At 41.0% G+C, this 27439-nt stretch overlaps 2 protein-coding genes and 1 long non-coding RNA gene across 4 annotated transcripts; 1 reads left to right on the top strand and 2 right to left on the bottom strand.

The window, feature by feature from the left end:
* The first annotated feature begins 98 nt into the window (after positions 1 to 98).
* LOC136338677 (microtubule-associated protein futsch-like) lies at positions 99 to 20202 on the top strand. 2 transcript variants are annotated; one of them, XM_066281288.1, is made up of 24 exons: positions 103 to 290; positions 392 to 617; positions 3460 to 3536; positions 3623 to 3817; positions 3875 to 4111; positions 4164 to 4403; positions 4459 to 4725; positions 4816 to 5183; positions 5248 to 11967; positions 12210 to 12406; positions 12981 to 13216; positions 13449 to 13762; positions 14033 to 14245; positions 14478 to 14811; positions 15085 to 15361; positions 15604 to 15784; positions 16677 to 16911; positions 16968 to 17209; positions 17373 to 17508; positions 17561 to 17775; positions 17876 to 18154; positions 18305 to 18538; positions 18800 to 18990; positions 19049 to 20202. In XM_066281288.1, exons 2-24 carry the CDS (start codon positions 430 to 432, stop codon positions 19353 to 19355), a joined length of 11883 nt encoding a protein of 3960 aa, XP_066137385.1. In that variant the 5' UTR covers positions 103 to 290; positions 392 to 429; the 3' UTR covers positions 19356 to 20202. The 2 variants fall into 2 exon arrangements, with proteins under 2 accessions (XP_066137386.1, XP_066137385.1); XM_066281289.1 differs by lacking the exons at positions 17876 to 18154; positions 18305 to 18538; positions 18800 to 18990; positions 19049 to 20202 and having other exon boundaries at positions 99 to 290; positions 16968 to 17217; positions 17380 to 17508; positions 17561 to 17700.
* On the bottom strand, positions 20166 to 21678 carry LOC136338699 (succinate dehydrogenase assembly factor 2-A, mitochondrial-like). The gene is made up of 4 exons (XM_066281339.1): positions 21442 to 21678; positions 21218 to 21360; positions 20664 to 20777; positions 20166 to 20483 (listed from the first exon to the last, which is right to left on the bottom strand). Exons 1-4 carry the CDS (start codon positions 21469 to 21471, stop codon positions 20327 to 20329), a joined length of 444 nt encoding a protein of 147 aa, XP_066137436.1. The 5' UTR covers positions 21472 to 21678; the 3' UTR covers positions 20166 to 20326.
* Positions 21679 to 25442: 3764 nt separating this feature from the next.
* LOC136338704 (uncharacterized) lies at positions 25443 to 26979 on the bottom strand. Its single transcript, XR_010732006.1, has 2 exons — positions 26117 to 26979; positions 25443 to 25810 (listed from the first exon to the last, which is right to left on the bottom strand). It is a non-coding gene; the product is annotated as an uncharacterized lncRNA (long non-coding RNA).
* Between the last annotated feature and the right edge of the window lie 460 nt (positions 26980 to 27439).

Consider the following 27439-nt stretch of genomic DNA (forward strand, 5'->3'; position numbering starts at 1 on the left):
AAGAATGTTTTAGATGGAATTTTCGTGCCAAAACAAAGATTTGCCAAGTCGGCGGATAAAAGTTCAGTTGGCAGCGCGTCGACGCCATACGCGCGGAGCATGATGGGAAAATCATGGAAGTCTCTTGACAAGACAAGTGACCATTGTTCACCATTTCTGAGGAAAATAAACACTAAATTTGTTATAATTTCTCAAAGGATTTGTAAAAAGCATTTTCCATAAATTAGGAAATATTCAGACGCGGCGACCATCTCAGGATGATTTAATCCGTAGCGTAGTCGCTAGCTTAGGTAAGAACTGAGAATTCGGCGCCATCCGACTCGTTACAGCAAGACAACAATCCACTTCCCTCAAAAATTATAAATAAACATTCTTGTACGCCATATTTTAGGGTAATCTCTCCAGTGGTTCTGTCGAAAAAAAAACATCATGTTTGAGCCAGGTGATTTAATGAAGGATCCACCCTCTTACGAGAAAGGGGACATTGTTTGGGTGAAACTGAGTGCTTACTGGTGGCCTGGTGAAGTGAAACTTGAAGAAGATTTGCCCAGTGATTTGGCTAAGGACTTCAAAAAGCCACCTTTACTCATTGTGAAATTCTTTGAAGAAGACACATAGTAAGTTTTAGCTATTTAGTCTCATGTCTTTATTCTACTATGGTCCTACAGAAAAACCACTGCAATTGCAAATTTTACTGATAGAGACAGTTTTTCAACTTCTCAGCAGTAAATGCTTATGCAAGGCAAGTTTTTATGTTTGGTGAAGGGATCTTGAGAATGATCAGTTGCCAAGTCATGTATATGGTGAAAGAACTGCATTGTTAGGACACCAATTTGAAAGATATTTGGTTTTATTGAAAAGGTTTATGGCTGACTAAATATTTGCAAAAACGTTCTCATAATTAAACTATATTATAATGAAGATTTTTTAAACACAAAACAAATTTAAGGGGATATTACTTGTGTCAAAATAGGGGATAACGTCCATGCAAACAGTCCAACATCGTTCAAGGGCTTTTGACAAAAAAATTCAGTAACAAGCATTTGTTTTGGAAATTAATTTCTGATAGCTGCTGATGATCTCCACTATATTAAAAGACAATTTTGTATGATGCAATTAAGTCTCAGACAATACCTGTAGAAGTTTCAACTTCATTACTGCTTTAGATCTGGGTTCACATATTCTATTTGACTTCAATATAATCCATTTTTATAACTAATAAACTGGATAGGTCTACTTTATATGAATGAAAGGAATTGGAAAATGTTGGTCCATCTACCAACATTAATTGAGTTTTTAAGTTTTAGTCAAGATTGTTTTTATTTGATACTAAGTGTAGTTTTAATGAACTTCCAACACTCCTTTAATATTTTATAATATCAAATGTGTTAAGGGGCATTTTCTGCCTATAAACCCCATACAATTTACTAGTTTCCTTATTTTTTGTCATTATCTGTACAAGAGACATGTGGCTATGTGGCATGTCCAAAGCTATGAAGAAATTGGGTGTACACTAAACAGTTGTCAGACCAAATTATAAAAACTAAACTCATGTTCTGTTTTAAGATTAGTAATAAGTAATAAAATAATAAAGATAATAAAACTAATAAGACTAATAAAATACACTCTGGTAACAGCACTCTGACTTTTAATAGTTATGAGACTACCATCAAGCAAGTTTAATCAAAATTTCTATCAATAATATCATCTAGGATGCAAGATTCACCACCAAATTTTAATCTTTGAAGAAATTTCTTAATGCTTTATGTATAATTTAGTTTAATTATCAAACAATTTTCCAATAAATTAATTCTGAAATATTCTAGTATTGTTTTCTGAAAAATAGACATTAATCAGGTATATTCAATTTTAATGTGACAATTTTTTGTATCAACTATGAACTCAGGTTAGATGACTTCTAGTATCAGTAGCACTATTTCATTAAATTCATTGAACATTAGTTAATCAAATACTCTACTCTTTATGCAATTACTTGATCTATATCAATTTAGATCTATGAAACTTTCACATTTCCACTGAAATTAATCTGTTAATGAGAGTTAACTAATTTTGAGATTTTATTGTACAGGGTAAGGTGCATTTCTGATTTACAGCTAACCGAATGTTGATATATTGTCATTGGAAACATTCTGATTGATTTTAAGTGCAGTGTACAATTTGGTCAACATGGTACATTTCGCAGAACAAGCAATTGTCGACATTCTGGAAATTAGAGGAAGTGAAATCTTCATCTCAATATATATATATATATATATATATATATATATATATATCTTGAGATGATGGTGAATGTACGCTATTATTTATTGATGACGCTGTAAGAGTTGTGCAAGACCGACTTATTGTTTTTTTTTTACAATATTTTATTCAGGGAAATGTATTATCGATATCAAATGCAGAGAGGAATCGATAACGAAAATACAACACGTTTTTCAACTCATATGAGAAAACCTACAAGAGATTCAAAGAGAATTAAAACTATATATTTTTTAAGCTGTTAAAAATCGGACTCTCTTTTACGTGACTTTTTATTTGAATGTTTGGGTTGCCGTATAATCATCTCTTAAAGTATTTTCATTTGGTCGCAAAGGACCCTATTTATTCCAGAACCCATTGAACTATTCGCGTTGCATAACCTATTTGAGGCGCTTAAAGGGCCGGAAAGCGTTTACTATTATAATTGACACACTCGTTGTCATGCTAAGAGTCACCGCGAATTGCCGAGCACCCATCATTTCCCATTTTCTAAGTTTTACCGGCGAGTCTGGTGACTTCTTGTAACGCATGCAACGTTCGCTGATCGCTGTTTGGTAGAATAGATTCGTAGCTTATACCGGGGACCATCTAAGCCACTGGTATAAAAATGTGCCTTATCTTGATTCCACTGGAAAGGACAAACCATTTTCCTTTCCCTTAAATCATTTAGAAGTCACATATGATTTAAAGCATGTCATATAAGACGACTTTGTGCAGATAAGATAAGAAGATTGACACTCATTTATTTTAAAGTTAAGGTGCGTTTTTCATGTAAATCATTGATTTTATCAAAACTCAAAATATTACGAGATGCGAAATCGTCCATCAATATGTTATATGAGAATTTTTAAGGTTCGCCTTAGCTAAACTTAAGGATAGGGGGCAAGCGCTGGCATGTAAAAAATGTCGCCTGCTTCATAGCTTGGCATATTGTCTATGTTTATCAAAAAATGCCCGGATCCAAAGTATCCAAAATACGCAATGTACGTACATGCAACGACTGTAGCCACAGTAACAGACACTGACCGAAATGTTATTGTGGTAAAATTTATCTTTGATTACCGGTAAAACATTGTACAAAAGAGTCAAAACTCACAAACTTCTTTCGTGCCTTTTTCAACTGCTCAGAAATTAATCGATCATTTACTATTTCAAAGTTTACATTTGTCCTCTTTTTTTCAGTGAATACATCAAGCAATGGTCCCATGTGTTTCCATACAACTGCGATCGAAAAGCTGAGTTCATTAAAAAAGGAATGGGTTAGTAATTTGTCAGTGTATGAAGTCGTGTTTCTATCTTGATTTAAGACGAATTGCAATACTTATTAAATTTAAAAAAATTTCAGCTGGCTTTAGGGCAAAACTGTCCCACATGACAACGTTTCCTAGAGATATCGTTACTGCGGAAGAAAAAACTAACGGTGACCCCAATATCTTAAGCCAGGCCGAATTTTTGCCAAACAGGAAAATTAACTTGGACGAGATTTTTGGCACTCCGAGCCCTAAAAAGGCTGCCAAAAACAAGGCTGTTTCCGCGAAAAGTGAGCTCTTCTATTTTTCAAAATTAAAAATATTAACCTTCTGTGCTACTCTTTTAGAGTCATATTCAAGAGATAACTCTCCGTTGGTTACGCATCGACGATTTTTGGGCAACGACGATTACAAATCCTACATCTATATTCAACATGTCGGCAAAGATCGGCAGCCTGACAGTGAAGACGAGGAAATACGTAAATTAAATGAAGACCCTCAAAAGATTTTATCATGCGAGTCCTGTGGTTTTCATACCAAACGATTGGGAGTTTTGCTTATACACAATAAATTGCATTTGGAGGGTAATCGATTATATTCCTTTATCCTACGAGGATTTAAATTCGTTTTGTTTAGGCGCAGTGTATGTCACACCAAAGAGGAAAAGCAAAAAGATCAAGGAGGAAGAACTAGGCGGTTCTGACGCTGAAGTCGCAGTTGAAAGTCCCCCAAAGCCGAAACAACGCAAGAAAAATCTGTCTCAAGTCAAACCCCACACACAGCCTGTTGATCATTTTGCCAACTTATTGGATGAGTGGAATGATACTGATGAGGAGACTGAAGCTACCGTTAAGCAAATTAAGGATCATAATAAGAGTAGGTTTAATGGTACTCAATTTTTAGGTTAAGTTATTTTTTTGGTTTTGTTTAGGAGGTAAAAGATCAATACACGTGCATGAATCAAAGAACGACACGTCGGACAATTCGAGTGATAAGTCAATGCCTGAGGAACAGAACAAAGTCAATACACAGGAGGATATTAAAAACTGTTTCGATTTTGACGAAGAAGAAGAGGAAGATGACTTTTTGTATCCTGCTTCAACTGGTAGAAAAATTCCCAGGGTTATCCCTGAGAAACCTAGGGCTAGCATATCAGAGCTGTTGGAGCTTAGCGATAAAGAAGAGCAATTATCTAAAGGTAAGTAATATATTTAAATATCGTTTTTCGATTGGATCAGGCCTTTGGGAAATGTCCCTTTATATGTCTATCACAATGTTTTTTCTGTAGTTGATTCATTCAAACAACTGGAGATCGAGGACGCAAACGTCACCTCTGAAGACGATAATAGAAATAAAGAAATACTTCGTGTGAGTCAGTCTCTGAACAAGCCGGCGGCGGTGGACGATAACTTAGATAACGCGTTTAAGGAATTATTGGAGGAAACCGAAGTCCCACACTTGGATGAACTAGCTCAGTCTCTGAAACCGGAGCAAAATTTTCATGATGCCAGGACCATAAAATTTCCTGACAAGGGAAGTACCACCTTGAAAACGCCTGTCAAGGGTGGTACTTCCAAAAAAAGATTCGTCACATCATTTGAGGGTTTTAAAGCGGGGTTTCGCAAAATTGACATAGGCAGAAACGCAGACAAAAAAGTAAGTTATTGTTTTCTTAGTCATTAATTTATTATATGTTTATATGTGTTTTTTATTATTGAAGTTGACTAAGGAAAGCTCCAATGAAGACCATCGAATCCAAGAAGGCCTTGCGGATCAGAACGCGTCTACTGAGGTACAGGAAGCCACTCCCGAAAAGCATGCTAAGTCATCTGAAACAATCTCCTCACAAGAGAAAATGCTTGATGCCAAGCGTACGAGACGTAAGAAGAAGAAACCAGTAACGGAGGAAAACTTGGAGGAATCTACAGAAGTTGCCAAAGAAGATACAGAAGCGAAAGCTGCTAGTAAATCACCCATCGATGCGGAGTTGGAGGGAATAAAACGAGACTTGGAAACGTCCCCTAAGAAGCATATTCATCTAAAACCATCTGAGGGCCAAACTGAAATGTCCCTGGAACAATTGACTAGAGAATTAGAGGGTAGTAGCAGCAGCAGTCTTGGTACAGTCCCAACTGATCGCGAAATAGCGACTAGTCGTATCGGCGGTGATAAAAGGGGAGAGAATGAAGCTCATGTTTCTGAAAGTGTCGGAAGAAGAAGTACGAGATCCAGAAAAAGTGCGACAACGTACGATTTGAAACTTAAAGAGGTTGCAAAGAGCTCTCTTAATAGTCAGAAAGTTGTAGAAACGTTGAAATCTAGTCAGTTGGAGGAAGAGAGCACCGCCAAAGAAGCCAATGAATTGGAATCCAAGTCGAATGTAGAACCGGACATTGCAATTGAATCAAAGACAACAAGCGACTCAGTGATATCTAATGAAAATGTGACGAAGCAAAAGTTGAGGAAGGGGCGCAGGTCGAAAAAGCACGAGGAGAGAACACGGCCCGAACTTATTACTGCCGAATCTGAAGTAGTGCCATCAATCGCCCAATTAGCTACCCCCGCGCACGACAAAGCAGTTGGAAAATTTGAAGACTTTGTCCAGGACACTACAGAGGAATTTCGAAGAGGCCACAGAAAGCGACATTCAGAAGACAGGCCAATTAAAAGCAATAGAAAAGGTATCTCAGATGAAACAATGATTAGTGTCTCCAGTAGGTCGTATAAAAATTTAGACCTTCCTGCTAGTGGTGACCACCCCAGTTTAGAAGAGAGCCACCAGAGTGAGAGTTTACTTGAATCGGATGAACAAAATCGGGAAGCAGAAATGCAAATATCTCCTGGGCCTGAATCAGTTGCAGAGACATCTGGAGAAAAAGCAGAACCTACGAAAAACTCTGAAGAGCTAAATGCCGAGAAGGTTCCTGATAAAGCTTCAGTTGAACATGAACGAAGTATAGCGCAACCCTCAGTTCTGGGACAGAAAAGCAATGAAAGACGGAGCCGTCGTAGCAGGCGCTTACGTTCGGATCCTAAAGTAGTAGAAGCAAACGTAACTGAGCCTGAAAAACTTGTAGTGAAAGATGACGATTGCTCACAAATTTTACATTCTCGGGAAATTTTATCTAAGCTAGAATTAGTGTCTCAAAAGCACTCAGAAATTAAATCTGATGTCACTGTTGAGGAAATTTCAACAGTGAGTTCAGAAGGATTAGCAATAGCAGAACCATTTATGAAGGCTGAAGCCATAGAAGTTGAAAGTGAACCCAAAGGAAACCGTCGAAGTACACGCCAGAAGCCAGAAATCATTGCAGACGTAGGTTCATCGGAAAAAATCCATGACGTTCCGCAAATAGAACCATTGCCTACGGAACTTAAAAAGAGGCGGGGCAGATCCCAGCGGCACCATGAAATTGAGGCTGATATTACAACCATTACTGCCGAATCCTCGCAAGCCCATGTTCAAAATGAAACTCTAAACGATCAACTTGAACCGGCTCAGAAAAGTAAAGAATTGGAACAAGAAACATCAGCCAGCAATGATAGTGCCTCACAAAATGTAGCAATAAGTGCATCAGGAAATGATAAGGATTCAAGAGATAACTTGAAGGAATCAGATAATGAAAACACTGCCTTTCCTGCTGAGTTGCTCATGGTGCCTTTGGAAGAAATTCCATTGCCAGAGATGCCAATGGAAAATCTCACTTTAGACATACCAGTTGAAGATATTCCACTTCCACCTATGAGTCCGGTGACAGAGCGGAAGAAACGAAAGAAATTGGAGTCGAAACAAGAGGAAAACGTTCCTGCAGAAGCCCTAAATTCTCAAAGTGTTTCGGAAAGAACGAATGTGCCAATGGCTGAAAGTGGAGAATCTCCAGAGTTTGCTAAAGAAAACGAATCTTCTACACATCAACTGTGCGAGTCTTCTAGTGAAACAGAAACATCGTCTGCATATTTCCTAAAAACCGACCCCGACGAGGCCCATAAGAAACCTGATAGCAAATCTGAAGTTGCAAAGGTAGTTCTTCCCTTGGAAACATCCCCCAGAACCAGAAGGCGAACTAGAGCCTTCAAACTTAAAGACGCTGCACTTGAAAATGCGCAAATGGAAGAGGAGCCAAAGACTGACCAGCCTGTAGAGTTACCTGCGATCACAACTGAGCAAGAAGCTTTAGATGACATACCAATTCCTGCTCCCACTGAGCGATCTTCCGACGAGTCTTCAGCTCTGAGCAGTAGGAGACGCACTAGAGCTTTTAATACCAGAAATGTGCCCGCTCATGAAGCCAAGACAAATTTCCCTTCAAAGAATATTGAGAAATTTGAGCCGATGACAAATCTCAGTGATATACCAGTTCCAACTGCGCTTGAAACTTCACAATCAAACCAGGTTGAGGTTCCAGAGGGAGAACCCGAAGTAAAGAGGGAGAGGAGGTTAACCAGGGGATTGAAGGCAAGTGAAATGGCAGGAATCTTGAAGTCGGCCCGAACTGAACTAAAGTCAGATAGTTTAGCTGAGGCGGAACTTGAAGATATACCAATTCCTGCATCCATTGAAGCTTCGCAAACAAAACGGGTTGAACATCCCATAAAAGAATCGGATCTTAAGAATGATAGAAGACGTACTAGGGCGTTGAAAATAGCCCCAGCGGAGGTAGCTGAAACCAGCATTGATTCCACATCTGATATTTTGGCAGAATCGTGCTCAACCCAGGTGGTTCTCGATGATATACCAATTCCTGCGCCAATTGAACTTTTAGAAACAAAACAGGTCGAGGTTTCAGTGAAAGCATCTGAAGTGAAGAACGATAGAAGACGAACCAGGTCGTTGAATAAGTCAAGCGGAGATGTTCTGCTTGGGACAACTGAGCCCAGAAGTGATCTCAAATCTGGTGATTTGGTAGCTGAAATAGCGCTCGATGATATTCCGATTCCTGCTGCTTTAGAAGAACCCGAAACTCTAAAGAGTGGGAGACGACAAACGCGGGCCTCTAAAACAAGTGCCGTAGAAGATCTGAAGAGAGCTCAAGACAAAAGCGATTTTTTAGCAGAGATTACTGCTGAGACAAAGGACTCTGCTGGGGGCCTTGATGATGCGACAGTCGAAGGTTTTCTAGAAAATCAAATTAAAAACGACAAAGAGCCGTTAAAGAGCGACCGAAAGAGGGCCAAAGGTTGTAGTGCAAGAGAAACTGGAATGGATGATGTGCAAATAAACGAACAAGGTACAAAATCGGAGGAAATTGTCTCGTTAGCAATACTGGACGACATACCGGTTCCTTCGGTCACCGAAGAATCCATGGCTTCTCAGCCTAAAGCCTACAATGAAGAATCGGGCTCCAGAAGACGAACGAGGTCATCTAAACCCAGCGAGCTCACAGTTGAAGAAAAACAGTTATCCGATCTTTCGAAAGAAAGAGAATTTGTTGTAAACCCTGAGAAAGTCGATTCAGTGTCTCTTGAGGACACGCTAATTCCTGCAGTCACTGAAACGCCAAATACGAGTCATATTGTTAAAGGGGCTCTTCCGTCTGCCCGAAGACAAACCCGGTCCTGTGCGAAAATGGATCCAGTTGCCGAAAAAGCCAGTTCATCAACCCATGTAACTCTCGATTCCGTACGAACTCCAGCGTCTTCCAGACTCCACGTCGGTACCCCTACGGGAAGAAGACGGACGAGGTCCCTTAAAACGGTTCCAGTTGAAGGTTCAGTTGTCGAGGAGAGGTATGAAGCCGTTCTTGACGCTCAAATTGAAACTGTCACGCCCAAGGAGGAGGGTAAAGACTCGCAGTCTGAACCGGCCGTTCACGAGGCGAAATTCGAGGAAGAATCGACCATTTGTGAGAGGAGAAAAATTGCCGATTTTCCGCCATCTGAATTTGCCACCAAATCTACGACAGAAGACGTTTCTGATCCTGTGTCTTCTGAAGAAACCCCGGACGAAATGACAAAGTTAAAGTCAGTTGAGATCTCTTCTCTGAACGTTGCAGGCAGTAAAATTGTTGGACGGAGTAACGTGCGCAGATCCGAGAGGCTCAAATCTAGCAGGTGGGACGTCCCTTCTGATCCTGACCCGCAACACGCCGATTTCCAGAACACCAATAATCTCTCCTTGTTGTCGGACAGCAGTAAAGGAGCGACTCCGGAAGAAACTAATGCGCCATCAGAAGGTAATTTAACAACGACTGGACAGAACTCATCACAAACTGATACAACAGGGACAGAAACTGCGAAGCAGTTGAAATCTTCTGAGAAGACAGAAAACGAACATCAAGGAAACGAAGCAGCTCCTGGGACCTCGGAAGCGGAGAATATTGAAAATTCCATATGTTCTCATATAAGCGAAGAAGTCGAGAGTTCTTCAGCTCGTAAACAGTGCACTGAATCAACTATTGCTGCGTCGTTGACTGCGCGACAAGTAGAAGAGAGTAACGTTGAAGTTGCTCATAAAGTCCCTTTGGATACTTTGTCGAAAGCTTCGAAGAAGGGGAAGCGTGGGGGACCAAGAAAGCAAACGTTACCTTCAGAAGCAGACTCCGAAGTAATTTTCGAGAGCGAAATCTCTGAAAGTATCGATGAAATATCAAAGGCAACCGGGCTTGGCACTAAAGGTGAACTGCGGAACTTGGAAATGTGTAGACAGGAAATTAACAAGATCATTTTCGGAGATATTATAGGTTCTGAAGACTCAGAAGAGAAAATCATAGAACCTGTTGGCGGTGTTGATCTACCGCAGACTTTAGAGGAATCTACGAGTGTGCCTGCAAGTGAAATTTTTTCAGCGGAACCGTCAAGGGAGTCAGAATCCGAAGATTCGACTAACGAGTTGGCTCTTTGCCGCACAGAGGAGCCACGCAAGTGCCTAAAACCCCTGGAGAACTCCCCCCCGCATGACGATGATTTTGTCAGGGAAGGTAAATTCACTCAACTCGAATCAAGCAAGGAAAGCTTAGTTCCTCCAAAGAAGAGCAGACGCTCTAGATTGGGCAGCAGCTCGAAAATTGAAGAAGATACGGCGGAAAATACCAATTTCGAAGAATCTTCCGCGGTTACCGCCGAACCCAAAGAGGAAAGCGATCTTTTCAAAGTCATTTCGGCCAAACTGGACGAACCAGAAATCATTCTTCCCTTAAAGAAGTCAAAGAGGGTTAGCGAAGTTAGTTCCCAAATATCAGGGGAAACCTATCCGGAAAAGCTCGGTGGTTCGGACTTCAGTTTTCAGGACGATTCGATAATGTCCACATCATTGCGGAGCAGCATCGAAGGCATCATCAATGATATGGACATTGCCGATAACGGCGGAAACGAACCCGGCAAAAGTTCTTTGTTGGAAGAAGGTTCAGTTGAAACGAGCGATGCAAATACTCCTAAGGAAGGCAGCGTCCCACCCAAGAAGAAGAAGACGGTCGATCTGTCCATTGTCGAGAAAACCGAGGAGCAAAGCGACAAAGCAGAGGGGAAAGTAGACGCAATACTACAGGCTCCGAAGAAGAAGATTCAAAAGCTTTTCGAGAGCAGCCAGACAACGGAAAAACCGGACGTTCCCCCCATGTCGCCTTTAGCGAAGAAGAAGAGCTTTCTGTTTCAGCAGGATTTGGATAACGTTGAAGAGGAGGCTCCGCTCTTTTCCAAGGAGTTTAACGACAACACCGAAAATGGGGTCGCAAAGAAGCGTAAATCTTCCTTAGAATCCGATTGTCCCACAAAGAAAGAAAAATTAGATGACGGCCCTCCTACGCCTGAGGGCGCAACGCCGAATCCTGGGGCCGCCAACGTCGACAACAGTCTCAAAAGCGAGGGCGTTGAGTCTTCTTCCAAAGGGAGCAAAGATGCGAAAAAACGAGTTGAAGTTCCGCACGTGACTGCTGATTCAGAACCAGTGAGTGCCGACTACGTTGCCCCAGAGCAAATCGTCGACCTGAAACCTGACTCAATCGGCGAGCCCGAGCTGGTACCGATAGTGGTAACACCAACCGTCATGTCCGAAAAAGATTTGGCGGACACGCAAGTGGAAATCACACCCGACAAAGTCATCAACGAGAAGAAACCGAGCGGATGCGTCGAAACCGCTGCTGTTATTGCTGAGACCCCCACGGGCCTCGAAATATCCGGAACCGAGTTCACGTCCAAAGCCATGATGAAAGATTTCGACAACAAGGCATTAACGTCCCAACCGAATATCTACGGACTGAAGTCGGAGCTTCTGGACATTCTCGAAGGCAACTCCAACTCGTCAACGACCTCCAGCGGGTCGGAGCAGAAGTTCAAGACCTCATTTGACAACTATGAAAAGAAGAAGGGCACGGTTCATGGCATTATCGATTTCGAAGACGCCATTCCTTCCCAGATTGTCCTCACCAACAAGGCTACCGCGGACAGCGTGCTGATGGAGTCTCCGAAGCTGTTGGAGCGGCTGTCAATGGCCCCCGATACCAAGGTAAGTCGTTAGGCATGAGGCGTCGATCGACGAGAATAATGGACACTTTATCCCCACCCTGCATGACCGTTGACGAAAATTGACGTTTTCAAATGTTCAAAGGCGTTATAAATTTGTCGAAGTATGTAGGCATGCGCAAGTTGAACGTTCTAATGTTGTTCCCCCGGTAACCACGCACGCGTCGTGAAGACTGCTTTTTTATAAGTTGCCCCCGTTCAATCTTGTCTTGAACTAATTTTCAGGCGAAATCCAAGCCCGTAATTGACCTGAAGCCTGTGGAACAAGTTCCCAAAACGTTGGTGGGCAAAATAGCAAAACCGCTCGGGGGTATCCCCAAGCCGGGCCAGAAAATCGTTATTCGGACCACAAGGGCGATGGTTACCACACAGTCTAAAACTGTAGGAACCAAACCGATTATTTTATCAGAGCAGATAATAAGGTGAGTTTACATTTTTGGTACTCAGTCGAATTGTTCAACAGCTTTACCAGGAGCAATTAACTGATATCTGCTGTGCATAATGGAGTGTTTTAATTACAGTTGAGTAATAGCTCTGACTAGTTTCACGTAAGATTTTGATAGTTCATTAGTCGTTCGAGTTCAGGTAATGTGTGTGTTTATTGATAAACAATGCCGTGAATTATGGTTATTAGACAAGCAATCAGGTATGCAGTTGAAGGTCGACTATCCGAACTAGGTTCAAGTAGGTTATTTCTTGTAAATTTTAAGCGTAAAGTTCGTTAGCACGTTGTATCGTGAATTTTTCACATATTGTAAGTACAAATCAGTGTCTCTTGGATCATTCAAACACAGTTTTCCAGGTGATATCGCTGTTCCCATAAACTTGGTGAGTGTGTCCCTTACCACGTTGTGCGATAATGGAATTATAATAATAACGCACCAATAAACGTGATTTTTTTATGCCATGATACGTGTTAAAGGAAACATACACGTCATTTATAAATACCCGAATCGAAACGTTACACCTTCAAACTGCACTTAGATATGTCCACAGACCTGCGAATGCCACGACTGCTATTGCTAAATCGGCCGCACAGGGCATAAAGAGGGAATATGAAGACATTGAGGATGTGGAGGCTGCGTTCATAATTCCGAAATTGGCCAAGCCGGCGATGGTAAAGGAAGAAGACGCAGTCATTCCTGTGCAGACAGAAAAGGTTGGCAAGGGGCGAACTCCGAAGGCTGGAGGGAAACCCAAAATCAACCAGCAGCCCATTATTGCTGCAACAGGTAGGCGTTTCGACAAAGCATACCGTGCATCTCAACGTACAGTATTCGGGGGTTTCTAGAGTCGGGTCCCACTTTATCAGTCACAATTCTCGTTTGCCACGCCGGTTCCGTAACCCATCCGAATCTTGAACTCCCTTATACATTTCGAAAGTAACTTTTGATCCAAAAAAGTTTGACATCCTGTACATTTTTTTTGGCTCAATGATTCAAATCCTCGCAAATAAACTTCCAGCCGAAACAATCGCTCAACCAGCATCAACCATTACTGCAGCCACCCCCGCATCAACCCCACCCGCCGAGCTGCAGAACGTCCCGATTCAGACCGCTCAAGATGACTCTGTATTTGATATTAATTCGATGCCGATAGTACTTTCGGATGATTTGCTAACGGCTGAGATTCTACAGAACATGCCTGTGGTCCTTTCGGGGGATGTAATGCCCACGGCGAAGAGCGCCGCTACAGCGGCAGTAAAAGCACCGGTTCAAGAGAAGCTGGTGGCTGCCATGCCCAAAAAGGGCCTTGCAACAGCGATAGGAGCGAAACAGGTAGGGTGGCATGCCTTCAAAGTTGGCGGTCTAGTAAATTTGGATGTTAACAATATTGCTATTTTATCCTCTTTTTTCGCATTGCCTTCGTGAGTGGAATTGTGTAGCAAACCACCTCGCTTTCCTAAGTAGTTTTAATCTCTTCCAAGTGGAAGAGATTAAAAATCAATAGAGGAGTCATTCGGAATAATCGGCTTTATTGTTATTAAATGTTCTATAGGAAACTATCTTAATAAATATATCACGCTTCTTGTTCTGGGCCCGTTACAGATTATCTTCAAAACTAGCCAACCCAGTACATCCATCCCTGTCCCAGCTATTAAATCAACGACGAAGTTGAAAAACGTCCCGTCTATCGTACCCACTATACAGAATAAGATCATCAAAGGTGGTACTGCGTTCATTGCTACGGGAACGACCGCCGATGGCAAACCTGCGAAATACGTGCTGGTTCCTCCGTCAGTCACTCCCGCTACCACTCAGGCAAGTTTCAGATAAATTTCCGATGGTTTCTTTTTAATTCTCTATTAAACCGTGTTCCCGTATGTACCTAGTCTTGTATTTTTAACGGTTAGCAAGATAGCAACTGTAGTACTGCTTAAGAAGGAAAGAGAATATCTGTTTAACGTTTGTGCAGAGGAAATATTAAACAGATCAACCTAAATTTTAATACTTGCTCATGAATCGTAAATCACAATGTTTTTGTTCTTCACAGATCAAATCCACAAAACAAACTGTATTCAAGAAGCAGCCTACCCTCCAAATCAAATTACCGGCACAACAGGCGGTCACGACAGCCCCAGCCTCATCTGCGGAGCCTGCTCAAGCTGTCGGCAATAAAATAATGATAGTCACAAATGCCCAGGGTCAACAGACGAGAGTAGTCTTGACGCCTCAGCAACAAAAAGTGTTCTTGCAAGCACAAACTGGGGCTAAGGCGAAAGCTGTCATTAAGAATGCCATCCCGAAAGCTTTACTGGAGTCTGTCGGGGTCAACACGCAGCCAGGGCCAAGTGGGATTGTGCCAAAGACTACTGTTGTTTCTCAAGGTAAAGGGCGAATCAAGTGCTTTAGACCTTCAAGCAAGCGAGCTTGAGGGCGATTTTAGGATTGACTCCCTTTGCGAGACAAGAGAGGTTGTTTTGAGTGAGAGAAGGGTGGATTGGAGAATGAAAAGGGCCTAATCGTAAAATCTGCAATATAAGGGAACCAATCATTCAAGTGGCATGCAACTTCTGTCGCTAATCCAAATTTCGTTGTTTTATTTTATTGCTAATAATAATCGAATGAATAATTAATATTAATTGTTTCATAATATTTAGTGGCGGTGGCACAACCTATTGCCGCCCCGACGGGATTGTTGATGCCCGCCGTTAAAAACGTCAAGGCCCCCGTGCCACCCAAAAAGACTCTTCAACGAGGAAAACCCCAGAAAACTATTCTGATTAAGAACCAACTTGGACAGACTGTGAGGAAAATACAGGGTACCGACGATGCAGATCTTGACCGACAGGTGGCAGAGCAACTCGAGGCCATTAGGGCCAGTGCGAGGCTGCAGCAAGCAAATAAAACGCCAGAAATCATTAATTATACAAATAGGTAAGAGACACTCCGAGTAATATATTCTGATTGTGATGAAAATTCTGATAGAATAAACATAAATGGGAGGAGATGTGTAGTACTATTGATATGTAACTTAACAAATTAGAAGTAGATTTCGATATTTTCGAGTTGTGCGGGCAAGAGCAACGTTACTTTGCCCCAATAGCGTGCTTCCTCGCTTAGAACACACCCTGTGTCTTCGACTTATGTAACATTTTCTTAAAAATATGTTTGTATAGGACAATTCCCAACAGTACGTCCGCCGCCAGCAAGCAGGCAGCTGCTCGAAAATCCTATTCTAAGAAGGTTCAGGACGTAAATAAGACAAAAGTGCCGATATCTTTGGAGGAGGGTCAGAAAAAGCAGGACTCGACAATCCCGGCTTTGGCACCTCTTTCGCCCCAATCACGGTTGTCTCAGGTAAGTCTCTTTTGACCATACACGGCAGATATACCAGACCAATTGAAACGATTACGACTTATCGGTTAAAAACACAGGGCGATTCGGCTAAATATACCTTGTAAAAAACTGGTTTCTTTTCGTTCTACTGGATGTTTTTTTAACTCGGTTATAACGTACTTATAGTGATATCAGCTTACCCCGACTGTTTACTACTATCGCCCCATTGTGTGCATGGAACTATCCAACGGTCCCTTTCTTCCCTCCCAGAAGGCCTTCCATGCATAGCCGTCGCACTTACCCATATTAAATCCTTAACGGGGCGCTTCAGCCACTAGCACTCACAACACTGAGTCACATCTGCACGGTACGCACATTTCGTTTGCTAGATGTCAGCTACGTGACTTCTATGTCGGTTCACTAAAGATCAGCTACACCAGCGACGCAACCCGCTAGTTTTTAAAACATAAGAGCACCTAATTATCTCGATTAACAGTCCTGGATTGCGAACGTCTTGTTCGTCACCGCGCCACCGCATGACTGAATCATCTAGAAACGATATCGGTACGAAAACACGCAAAAAACTTTACAATCTGCCTTTTGTAAAGATACGAGTCATAGGCAGTACGGTACCGGGGGTACAGTGACTTCCAAACTTTCGAAAAATTTTACATTCGATCTAAACACAAAAACCAAATGCGAAAGGAAATATACAGTGTGGTCCATAAACCGGATGTGACAGATTTTGCGGGGATCATGAGGAGAAAGCGAAATTCGCCTAATTTATGAGACCGTGGTTCGCATATTACAAACCCGGAAAATTCCATTTTAAAAGCGCCTGCCTTTCGTTGAAATTTTAATCGTTTTAAGCAGTTTTTTCTTAATGATTATTCCCGAGACCCCTCCGTTGCAGGTACCCAGTCAATTGCCTCAAAGCCTTTCCAAACCGGCCGTCAGAAAGGTTGCGGAAAGCGCAACCAGAATTCCTGACAGTGCGACCGCCAAGCAAGAGGCCAAACCAGTCCCAAGTACATCTACTAAAATCGAGAAACAGGGTGAAAGTAAAAGGCCCGAAAGTCCTTTGCGGCAGGTGGTTATTCAAGATGGGCTAGGCAATCTTACTACTGTTACAGTCGGACAAATACTAGGTAAGTTGGAAAAGTTGTCCCAAAACACTCCCAATGCAATAGCATTGTTTTTGAAGCGATACCAAGTGAGACGGTAGACGGCCAACCCCAATCCTACATGCTGGTGACAGTTGATGAATCCGGCAATTTGACCCCCCTCAACAATGACGCATTGATGTCACTGGATCCCAGTTTGGGAGCCGGTGGCGATCTTAATAACGTAGTTCTGCAAGTGGACCAAGGACAAGGAACCATAGCTGCAGTCCGCCCTACATCCGAATCCAGTGGTGGTGCCGAACCAGCGCCACAGAAAACTAAGGTACGGGTGTTGCAACGATAACTGAATATCACTATTAACAGTCGATTCATTAGAGATAAGCTGAAAAACTAGAAATTTTCGTAATCGGATTTGGTCCTTTAACTTAAAAAAATCCTTATGGGCTATATTTCCTACTGTTAGTCACTTTTTTCACAAATTGCAGCTCGAAGAGAGACTGAAAGCGGAAGCGCTCAAGCCTGCATCGCATCCCTCAGTGCCGCCGAAACAAACGGACCAACCAAGATCGAAGTTGGAAGTTGAGCAACAAATCATTGTGAAGGACGGAGTTACGCCAGGAGGTACGTCCTGTCTATCTATGTGCAAAAACTCAGAAGTCGATACTGTTTTTAGGAGATCCGGGCGGTCAGCAGCTTATAGTGACGGGCGACCCGGTAGCAACGCAAAAGTTACTCGAATCCCTGTCGGACGGCTCTACCGATTTGACAAGCATTTTGGCCAATGCCGAGGGTGGTAGCGTATTGGTTCAAGTGGACGGTGAGCAAATTTTGATTCGGACCAATCCCACAGTTCAGCCCACGTTGGGTGTTGAAGCTGACACCGCAGAGGTAAGTCGTTTTAATGAGAATTTCGCTAGGAAAAGAAAGTTGCGATTTTGCCCCAATTTCATCCTCGTCACGCAATTCACCACCGATTCATCACTTTCAGATCAACGAAATGCTCTCCACCCACAAACCGAATCAAGACATTTTGGCTGCCGCCTTGGCGAATACGGACGTGTTTCAATCGACTGAGCAGTCCTCCAACCAATCGTCGCTGGTTAAAGGCGGAGCCAGCACGCAGCTTAGTCCAAGCGGGCTCTTTCCCATGCAAGTCGGGAACGTTCTGGAAACAAGTCTGACCTTAAGTTCCCCGATAATGACGCCACTTGAAGTGCCCAGTACAAATAGTAAAAAAATCAGAGATGAAGCAGACATTTTAGGGAGGGTAAGTTCCAACTCGAGTACCTTCAAGCAAGGTTCCAAATTTTCACGGTTATGGTTGGAAAAAAATAGTGAAGCTAGAAAACTTGAATGGATGATATTCAATTGAATTTCAGTGTTTTCCCCTGATACTAAAAATATTAATTCCCCTTAGGTGCCCAAAAATGTTGATCTCCCGATTACGATAACAGACCCGAATATTGCGCAAACGGTCGCCCTCCAGCCCGGGTCTGGACTTATGGAGCTTTCCCTGCCGATCCCCGAAACCGGCCCTGTTGGTGATATTAACAGTCCAACATTCTCATTTTCGTTGTCGGGCATGGAAGATTCCGTCTCACAGAAACCGTTCAATGGCAGCATGCCGTTACTCACGGAGGATCTAATGGAGGTGAATACGAAAAGGGGGTCTTTTTAATGCCTTTATACCTATTAAATGCCAAAAATCGGCAATTACTGCTAATTACCTTATAACGAAGAATACCCCGCGTTTCGACTTAAAAAAGTGAATGAAAAATAGTACGTTTGGCGATTAGATTAGGCGTTATGTAGGATTTCGAGATCGTATTAGGGGGTGTTATTTCTGGGTATCACAGATGCATTTAAAATATATAGTCTTTCCGAATTTACGGTAAACGCGTTTCTGTTATAGTCCCAAAGTAAAAGCAGCACGAGCAGCAGCTTCAGCCCGAATTTCGGTACTCTGCCCTTGCTCGACTCGGTCGACTCGTCAAAAGAAGGGGCCAAAACCAGCACTTTCAGCGACGTCACCTCACTGCCGATGCTTAGCGACGAGGGGGTCGAGGACAGCGGTTCTAGCATAGGATCTGCCAAGTTACCCAGGTGAGAGAATTGCAAAGAAAGGTGAATAGCGAGAGCACTGCTTTACTGTTATTTCTAGGAGCTCTCCCAAGCCGATAGAGCGCGAAATAATCGACGAAGGACTCTCGACTTTAGGGGGTGAAATGTGCAGTTCGTTAAGCGAGCCCCCTCCCGACATGTTCGACCTGAGTGCTCTCGCCCCTAAGGAAGAAGAGGTTTCTAGCGACGTGTCCTCGATTCCGGAACAGGAGACTTTGTCGACGAACAGCGAGAATTCGAGCGAGATCCCGCTACAGCCTCCGATCGTCGCTAGTTTGAGTGACTTGAAACGGCCGGGAGACGACGATTCCGAGGGGTCCGATGAGAAACGGCCGCGGTTCGACTGAGAAGTTGCAAGTTGGCTTCCCGAGTTGTATATAGACTTTGTAAATTTGTGAAGGCCGTTTTATGAGTGGTTTGGTTTGCATTGGCGGGGCCCTAGGCCAAGCTCGTTTCATTCGTCGATTCTTATAAATATCACTTTGGCCTTGATCCCACGAAAAGTGTGAGGTTACAAAGGGACTGGTCGCTTTTGGTTAGATGACTCACCTGTTGAACCCTCTGCAACATGGCGAGTTTCTCAGGTGTGCAGTTGTCAGCATGCATATGTAAAAAACATTGGAGATATTCGTGTGCTAACGGCGAGCCAGTTGTCCCTATACATATTCGAGAAAACGTTTTTTTTACTTCGTTAATATTATTTGGTCTAAATTGTTTTAATTTTGTAAATAAACGTTATCTTGTACGGAATGTACATAAATCCAAAAAAAGTTTTTAATCATATCTTTTATATTGATCAAATGGTTATAATAATTATCAGATTTCCCTGTTCAGCCTACGGCTTCAATCCTGGTTGAGTGTTGACGAGACGAGACAAACAAATTGTTAAAGATGAGAAATTCTAATATATCGACTGCAAAAGTAGTTGTCACGGGCGCAATTTTTCGCATGGGACTGAAGCTACAGGCCGCTTATAAATAAATTATAAGCACATTTATTTTACGTAGCTGTCATACTTATAGGTGTTAGATTTAGATTGGAGTTATATTAACTGAAACAACAAAATCAGCCGACCCTGCAAATGTTAGATCTTGTTTTTAAAGGTTATTGGATTTGTCCGTGTATGCTGTTAGACTAGTAAAATTCAATTATTGTGCTTTTATTAAAGTAATATATTATTTATAGTAAAGAACATTATGTTGGGTACAACACACACTACGCGTCTATGTACAGTATGCCTTTAAATGTGTGTACAAAACTCCCACAAATTCCTCAAGTTTCTATTCTGCAATTCTGATTTCCCCATCTCTAAACCATGTTAAAGATCAGGTTGCCGGATTCTCGATTCCTTATTCAAGTTCTTGCAATGTAGTTTGAGCAAATCCATAACATCACTATTGTACTCACTAGGAATCTCTTTTACTTCTGAAGCCCAGTAGTAGATGTCCCAATCATTAGAAGGGCCATTAATTAATCTGAGTAAATAGATTTCTGTTTTTAGTGTGTTTTATGAATATAAAATATGACGGAACTTAAGTCAGCCCCCAATTATACTGAAAAAGTTTTGTAAACAAGTTATGAGAAAATGAAAACTAGAATTTAGCCCATGTCTAATGTATTTTAAAAGTGATAATGTCCTGTATATTAATACTCACTTATCATATGTGTTGATTTGGTCAGCTGTAAACTGATTCAAGTGCTTTGCTACAAATGTACTCAATAAGAGGTCATTTTCAAGCATGCCCCTTTTTCTAGATTGATAGATTAATCTGAAATTGTAAAACCAGTCAGTAGATCATAATGAATGAGCTGTTTATTTTCATTACATAAACAGCCTCCTTTATGTCCATTATAGGAGTACAAAAGTCCTGGAAACTATTGAGGAGATATATTTGCCATGGAAATGGGAAAGTTGGCCAATGTGCTGCTTCTATTTTTATGGAAAATACCTTGTTAGGACCAGGACTTAGATATTCAAGGTAATATTGATATATTATCCCTTGCAGCCACAACATGATTCCCATTTTCTGGCAAAGGAATCCCGTTCTTTCTTAACTGTAAATTTTTTATTTCTCAATTGTACCCTGATATATCTTCACCAAACTAAGCATTAGAAATTATAATTATGTAACATAGTTATGAGAAACAGTTTAGACTCTATTATTTATTAATGTTGTGTCATAGAATCTCCAGCATACTTAAGTCTCACCTGGCTTTTCTTTGTTGTAAGGGTTCATTTTCCCTACTTTTAGGTCGCGGAATTGTAATTACAGGTTCCTCAGGGGGGTGTATTACGTCAGAACTGCTTCTACCAAATATGGCAACATTTTTTACTAAACGCAGCCCTGTGCTCTATAAACCAGAAGTAAATAACAATCCTTAGGGTTCCTTACGTGGAATAATCATGAAATAAGAGCACTTTTATGTACTTACTGCTTTAGTAAAGGCTTTTAATGTGTTCATCGTTACAAGTAAAGGAGGTGATTTGCCTCTCTAGGAGCTTTTATATGGACAGGGTCTCAACTTTTCTTACAAGAGGACTCCAGTTAGACTTCAAAATGAAAATTAGAAATAAAAATCTTATTTTCAGCTTTATAAATTAAAATTTTAACAAAATTTGAGATTGTTAGGTTAGGTTGTTTGTGATCTGACTAACTACTATTGGACATGCGCTATGTCAAGTCAGTAGATTCCTCGCTCGAGTAGTATCGTAATTCATTACAGGGATGGCGCCACTCAGGTCAAATGAAATTATTTTCTATGTCAGTTTCTACCAGGGTCGGCCTTAGCAAGTCTAGCGCCCTGGGCGAAATTTTTAATCACCGACCCCTACTCCTGGGAAAAATTGTAGATCAGGAAAGCCAGCTGCCCCCCCATATGAACAGTACCGTGCACCACTTGCATATGTCTCATAATCGCTAGTAATAATAGCTTAAAATATTGTAAAAAAATACTTAAAACAATTTTAAGTTAATATTTATAACACGTAAAATGTCCATTTAATTTTTATCAATGATGAGTGAATAATCAGTCATGAATCTAACGTCGAAAAAGTTTTGTTCAGCGTTCAATGAATCTAACTCTGGTGCTGAATAATTCTGATTTTAATGTGCAATCGAAATCGAAACATTCCAGACGATGATTTACTGGTTTACATCGTGGGTTTTATTCTCGAATCAATTTTGTGTATATCTGAAGTACAGCTAATGAAATTTTAAGCCGGCATAACTCTGCTGCCGTCCAGAAGTTATTTCTGTAGGCACGTATGAGAGCATTTCCAGACTAAAATAGATTGTTCTAGACGCCAGCTTAGGAAACGTAAACGAATTGGAAAAGATAAGACATTTCGGTATATTAAATGCGCTAGAAAAATTCACATATTTCACAAATCATTCATGATTTTTGGTTTTTTAATGATCTGAATTATAATTCAAGTTTAATTTATTTAAATTTAAGTTTAATTTATTTTAATTATAATTTAATGTATCTTAATTTTAATATTAATTAATTCAAGTCGAAGTATAGAAATTCATTATTTTTTTGCAACATCTATAGCAAGCTCTCGTTACCCATTCCTTCCGGTTTCTTGCTGTATGTTAAAATTATCCAAGGGAGGCGCGCTCCCGTTACAGGAATAAACTCAAATATTTACTCAGACATTACGCTACAACACTGCCGTTCCCTTCGGCAAAAATTGCATTGGTGTAATTAGTTGATTGATGGTAATGGATTTTAATGGCACTTTCCTCTAAAAAAGTATCCGCAGTGCGACTCATGTGGTTGCGAGCTTTTTCTAAAGATGCGCTTAAAGAGAGGATAAACGTTGGACTTCTTAAGCTTAGATGACGTAGCCTGGTCTTAGATGTGTTGTAAGCCCATTTCGTGAAATTTAAGATGACTGAATAAGTAATGATGAATAAAGTAAGAAATATTGGCCGTATACAGGATATCTCAGTTACAAATGTCGAGAGTTCTAAAAAAGATCTCATTTCAGGCAAGAAAGGTCATAGAAACACGGTCCGAAACGCTTTGTCCCTCTCAGTGTACACATTCAAAAATAACAATATTTAAAGGCATAAAAATTTTAAAAATATAAAATATAAAAAAATGCCAAAATGTTTTCTCTTCATTCTAATGAAACTCTCAATGTTGCGAATTATTTTTCTAGAGAATCAGATAGTCCAAGAGCGTCATTAATGGCTTTAAAAATTTAATCGTTCAGATAGTACTGCTGTGAAATATGCTCTTGGCACTGACTGGTATTGGACCTTTCCAAATACTGAGACTGGCACAATATATTTTTATATTTTACTGCTCACATATGATGTTTTAATTTAAAGTTATAGAGAACCAGGCCTGGTTATCACGTCGAGCTGAATTGAACGGCAAACTGAACGCCCTTTGGTGCCAATAAGTCCAACCCACGGTTACCGCAAAGTTACTTTCATTAAAACGATAAAATCCGAGTAATGCATTGGTCAATTAGTGTTTCTCCATGGAGCTGATCCCCTTGGCAGAGTTGCCAAGACTTCGATCCTTTAAAGGGGCCCTCAAACGTGGTAAGAAAGTGAGGGAACGAAGCTCTGCGGAGGAGATGGTCTGCCGGCCGGCATCGCTGCAAATTTCACCATAGTCCAAAGTTCACGGAAAAAGTCCCATTTACAGTCATTTAAAATTACATCCAAATGATTACCGTGACATCAATAGTAATTTTTTTCAATGCGGGCCTGGATTTTTAATTTCTGATTCTGAAAACTCTGTTTTTTACTTTGTCAAAATGCTGTGAGGTGCGGAGGAAAATAATTTCGAAATTTACCAAATAATTCAAAGTTCAGAAACTAATCGTCAGTGGCGTACTGAAGCGTTCGGGGTGTGAAAAAGGACGCCTAGGCGCGCAAAAGTACTCCTCCGGCGATTTTTTCAGGCTTTAGTTAAATCTAATCATGTAGAATGGCGCATACTCGACCTTAATATCTGAAAAATTGATGGGGCTATGAAATTCAGACGTTAAAAATTCTGAAATTCTCACTCCCAGTATCTCGATCATTATCTGATATTATCAACTTTTCGTCTTGGCAGCGGGGTTTCACATGTGAGGACAAAATGTTCAGGGGGATTTTGTAAAAATAATTAAATTAATATTTAAAAAATTATTTGGAAAAATATTAAATTAAATCAAACGTCACGTTAAGTATTAAATTAAATATTAAATTATTACTTGAGCAAAGCTTTCGACGTATATTCATGTCAACGAGCGCAACGCGCGCTTTCCAAAAATGACTTGACCACTTATGGCTATTTTATCAAATATTGCAGCAGATAGTCAGAATTTGGTCAGACACGTATTTCGCAGTTACATACCTCGTGACGTAACAGGTGTCGAACCCACTCAAGGTACTTGGCGAGTGACCATTTATGGAAGCGACATGGTCGCTCTCGACCAGTGGGCATTTATTTCAATTAAGATATGGTACTTATGCAGCACATTTTTCATTCGACATTCAAGGGACTCGGACCGAATAGCACTTGTCATATTAACTAAGCCAGATTAAAAACTTACGGTTTGGCCATTGTTGCAGGCTTTAAACCGAAATTTGCTTGAAGATTCGATTAAACCGGTTAAACGCAGGTGGATCACGTTGTGGTCGAATGTATCTTAATTAGCGATTAGGTACCGTCGATGGGAATCAATCGTGAAGCTCCTAACGATCGACTGAACCAATAAATGTCTTCAAAGGTGTTTTTAATTTTGATGAGATGTTTTCCTTTAGTCTGTTATCGGTGCTGGTTGGAATTCTAATTTAATAACACTGAAAATGATTTATTTTTTGGTAAATTGAGCACTCAGGCGCTGGGTCACGTTAGTACTTGCTTACCCCTCCCCCCTCCCCGCATTCCATAAGGTGAGATGCCTTTTAAACCTCTTCGGCCCGTTTGGTGCGCCACTGATCATTTCTTTTCGGAAAACCGAACTCGCCGATCAATTCAAGAGACTTTTGGATCCTGTTCATGTTGCTTTATAGCTGACACTGTTGCAACAATTAATTGCAAAAATATGGTGAAAAAACATCCTGTTTTTACTGGAGTTTTTTAGGACAGAGGCACCGCACGTGAAGCCCGACAGTTTACGAAAGCTCTATTAAAATAGTTGTTAGAGGGTTTAAATTTCTGTTTTTTTTTCGTTCTAATATATTTATTTAATTTCCTCGCTATTAAAAAAAAATTACATATAAAAAAAAAATTAAGTTTAAGTTTTTGAGCGAACTGAGCGCACTATAAGGAGGGGGCCAGAATGGGGATTTCGGAAAAAGGCGAATATGAAATTGATTAAATGGAAAAAAAAACACCATGAATTCAATCCAGGTCGAAGGTCTTGTCCCTCTTGGCAGTATCTCAGTGTCCAAATTTCCTCGTCCAGTAAACTGAGCTAATGATGTCGTACAATACAATTTTTATTGATATACAGTAAATTTTCCATCAAAGAAATTCCATCCATAAAAGTCGGGCTGAAACACATATGAGTGAAATATCTGCGTAAGCTATTTGTGATTTAGAAGGTCGTTTCGGATATAAATAGCTGGCATAACTATGACCAGTACTGAAAAGTAAATATTTATGCGAGTTTATTTCAATTAACGCACAGATTGGAAAATGTTAATGCGTGTTAATAAAGCTGGAGAATGGCGAAGCCCCACGGAGAAGTGCGGAAGGACGACGTTGCCTATGCGTTCTTGGGGGATGTTAAAAAGCTGAAGTCGTGCCTCGGAGGAGGAACTTCGAATTGCTTTTTTAGATGAATTGTCTGGAAAAAATAGAAAAAAAATCGTCTAATTCGTTGTATAACGCCGGCCGCGAGATCGTTGTGATATATGGCAGAAGCGTTATTTTTCTTTCTTTTTTTTTTAATTTTATTATTTTTTCTATAAAATTTTTTTTCATTAATTTTTTTTCTTTAAAATTTTTTTCATTATTTTTTTTTCTTTTGATTTCTTTATTATTTTTATTATTATTTCTTATTATTATTTTTTTATTATTATTTTTTTTTCCTACAGTTGTCAAAATACCCCCGCGTGCAGGCCTGACCCGGACCGCAGCGCTCCGTTCTCACCATTTCCCTCCTGTAACTGTTCATCATTTCCGAGAGCTCAGGTTGAAGCTGACTCGGCCCTCGGCGGTGTTGCCTTGCTAAGGGCTCGCGCCCAAAAAAAAACAAAAAAAAAACAAAACAAAACAAAAAACCGAATACCCGACTAACGTTCTGCACATAAATCAACCGGCGCGACCAAACTTTAGCATTTTGCCAAAAAGCAAAAAGTTACGATTGTCATTGGACTGGAAAGAGGTCTGGTAAACACACGAAATTTGGGCCGTGCCAACAAATGCGCCTTGTTGCGAATAATAAGTCTGATAACATCATATTTATAATGCGAGGAATCAATTATTCAAATCATTTGAGCACAAAAGTTGTTTTTTTTTTGGCAATCACTCCGTACAAATTTAGTCGATGACTATTTGCTCGCAGGGTTAACCGAGAGGAAGCCGCAACTCAAAAACGTCCACTCAAATGAGTTTCAAATATAAAAGTGACCGTCCACTCTGTTCAATAAACAACCGACAAATCTTCCATGAGTCATGCTGAAAATTGAGGCAGGTCGCGCGATTTCAGTCGTTTCAGAGAATTTCAGCTTCATGCTGAAACAGTAACGATATTTATAACGTTGCCGTTTCGCTTTTGTAATTGGATGAGTCATGGATTTATTGGGACTTGTTCATTTCATGAAAATGGTTTGGCCTTATTAAGCACTCTGAATGCAAAATGTGCTTATATGTAGCTATGTAGGTTAACGGCGATGCAAATTTCCTGTTCCCAAGTTAACTTCCTATAAGGACATGGAATTTGTTAAGTGGGACGTTCGAGACTTCCAGAATGTTCCTAATTTATTTCGCCGATGACAGATACCTGCTGGCATTATTGGTGATCGTCTTGGCGCACCGAGGCTTAACAGCGAACGGAATTGCAGGTTGTTGGAGTTCGATCAGTCAGAAGTTGTTGGTTCAATGGCCAGAGGAAGGATGTGGTCTACGCACGATGGTGCACTACCAATCTAACCTGGGTTGGTCGCTCAGTTTCTGGACGAGAACTTCCCCAGCCGGAGGGTAGGACGGGCGGGAGCTTCGGCATGGTCTCCCGGACGACCCGATTTGAACCGCGTGGATCGTTCTTTCCTGGGTCGCTTGAAGACGCTGTTTTATAAAAGGGCGGTAAAAATCGCACACAAGTATATTCCCGTCGCTCGTCTAGCAACTTTCCGAGTCCGTCGCTTCCTGCTCCCCAATTCGGGGCGGTTACCCGAACCCGCAGGAACCTTTGACTTCTGCTCGGAACCAACCTAGGCCGCCCAGCAAAATAGCCTTTTTCTTTTGGATATCG

Source organism: Euwallacea fornicatus, chromosome 4, assembly GCF_040115645.1.
Source record: "Euwallacea fornicatus isolate EFF26 chromosome 4, ASM4011564v1, whole genome shotgun sequence".
Lineage (NCBI taxonomy): Eukaryota > Metazoa > Arthropoda > Insecta > Coleoptera > Curculionidae > Euwallacea > Euwallacea fornicatus.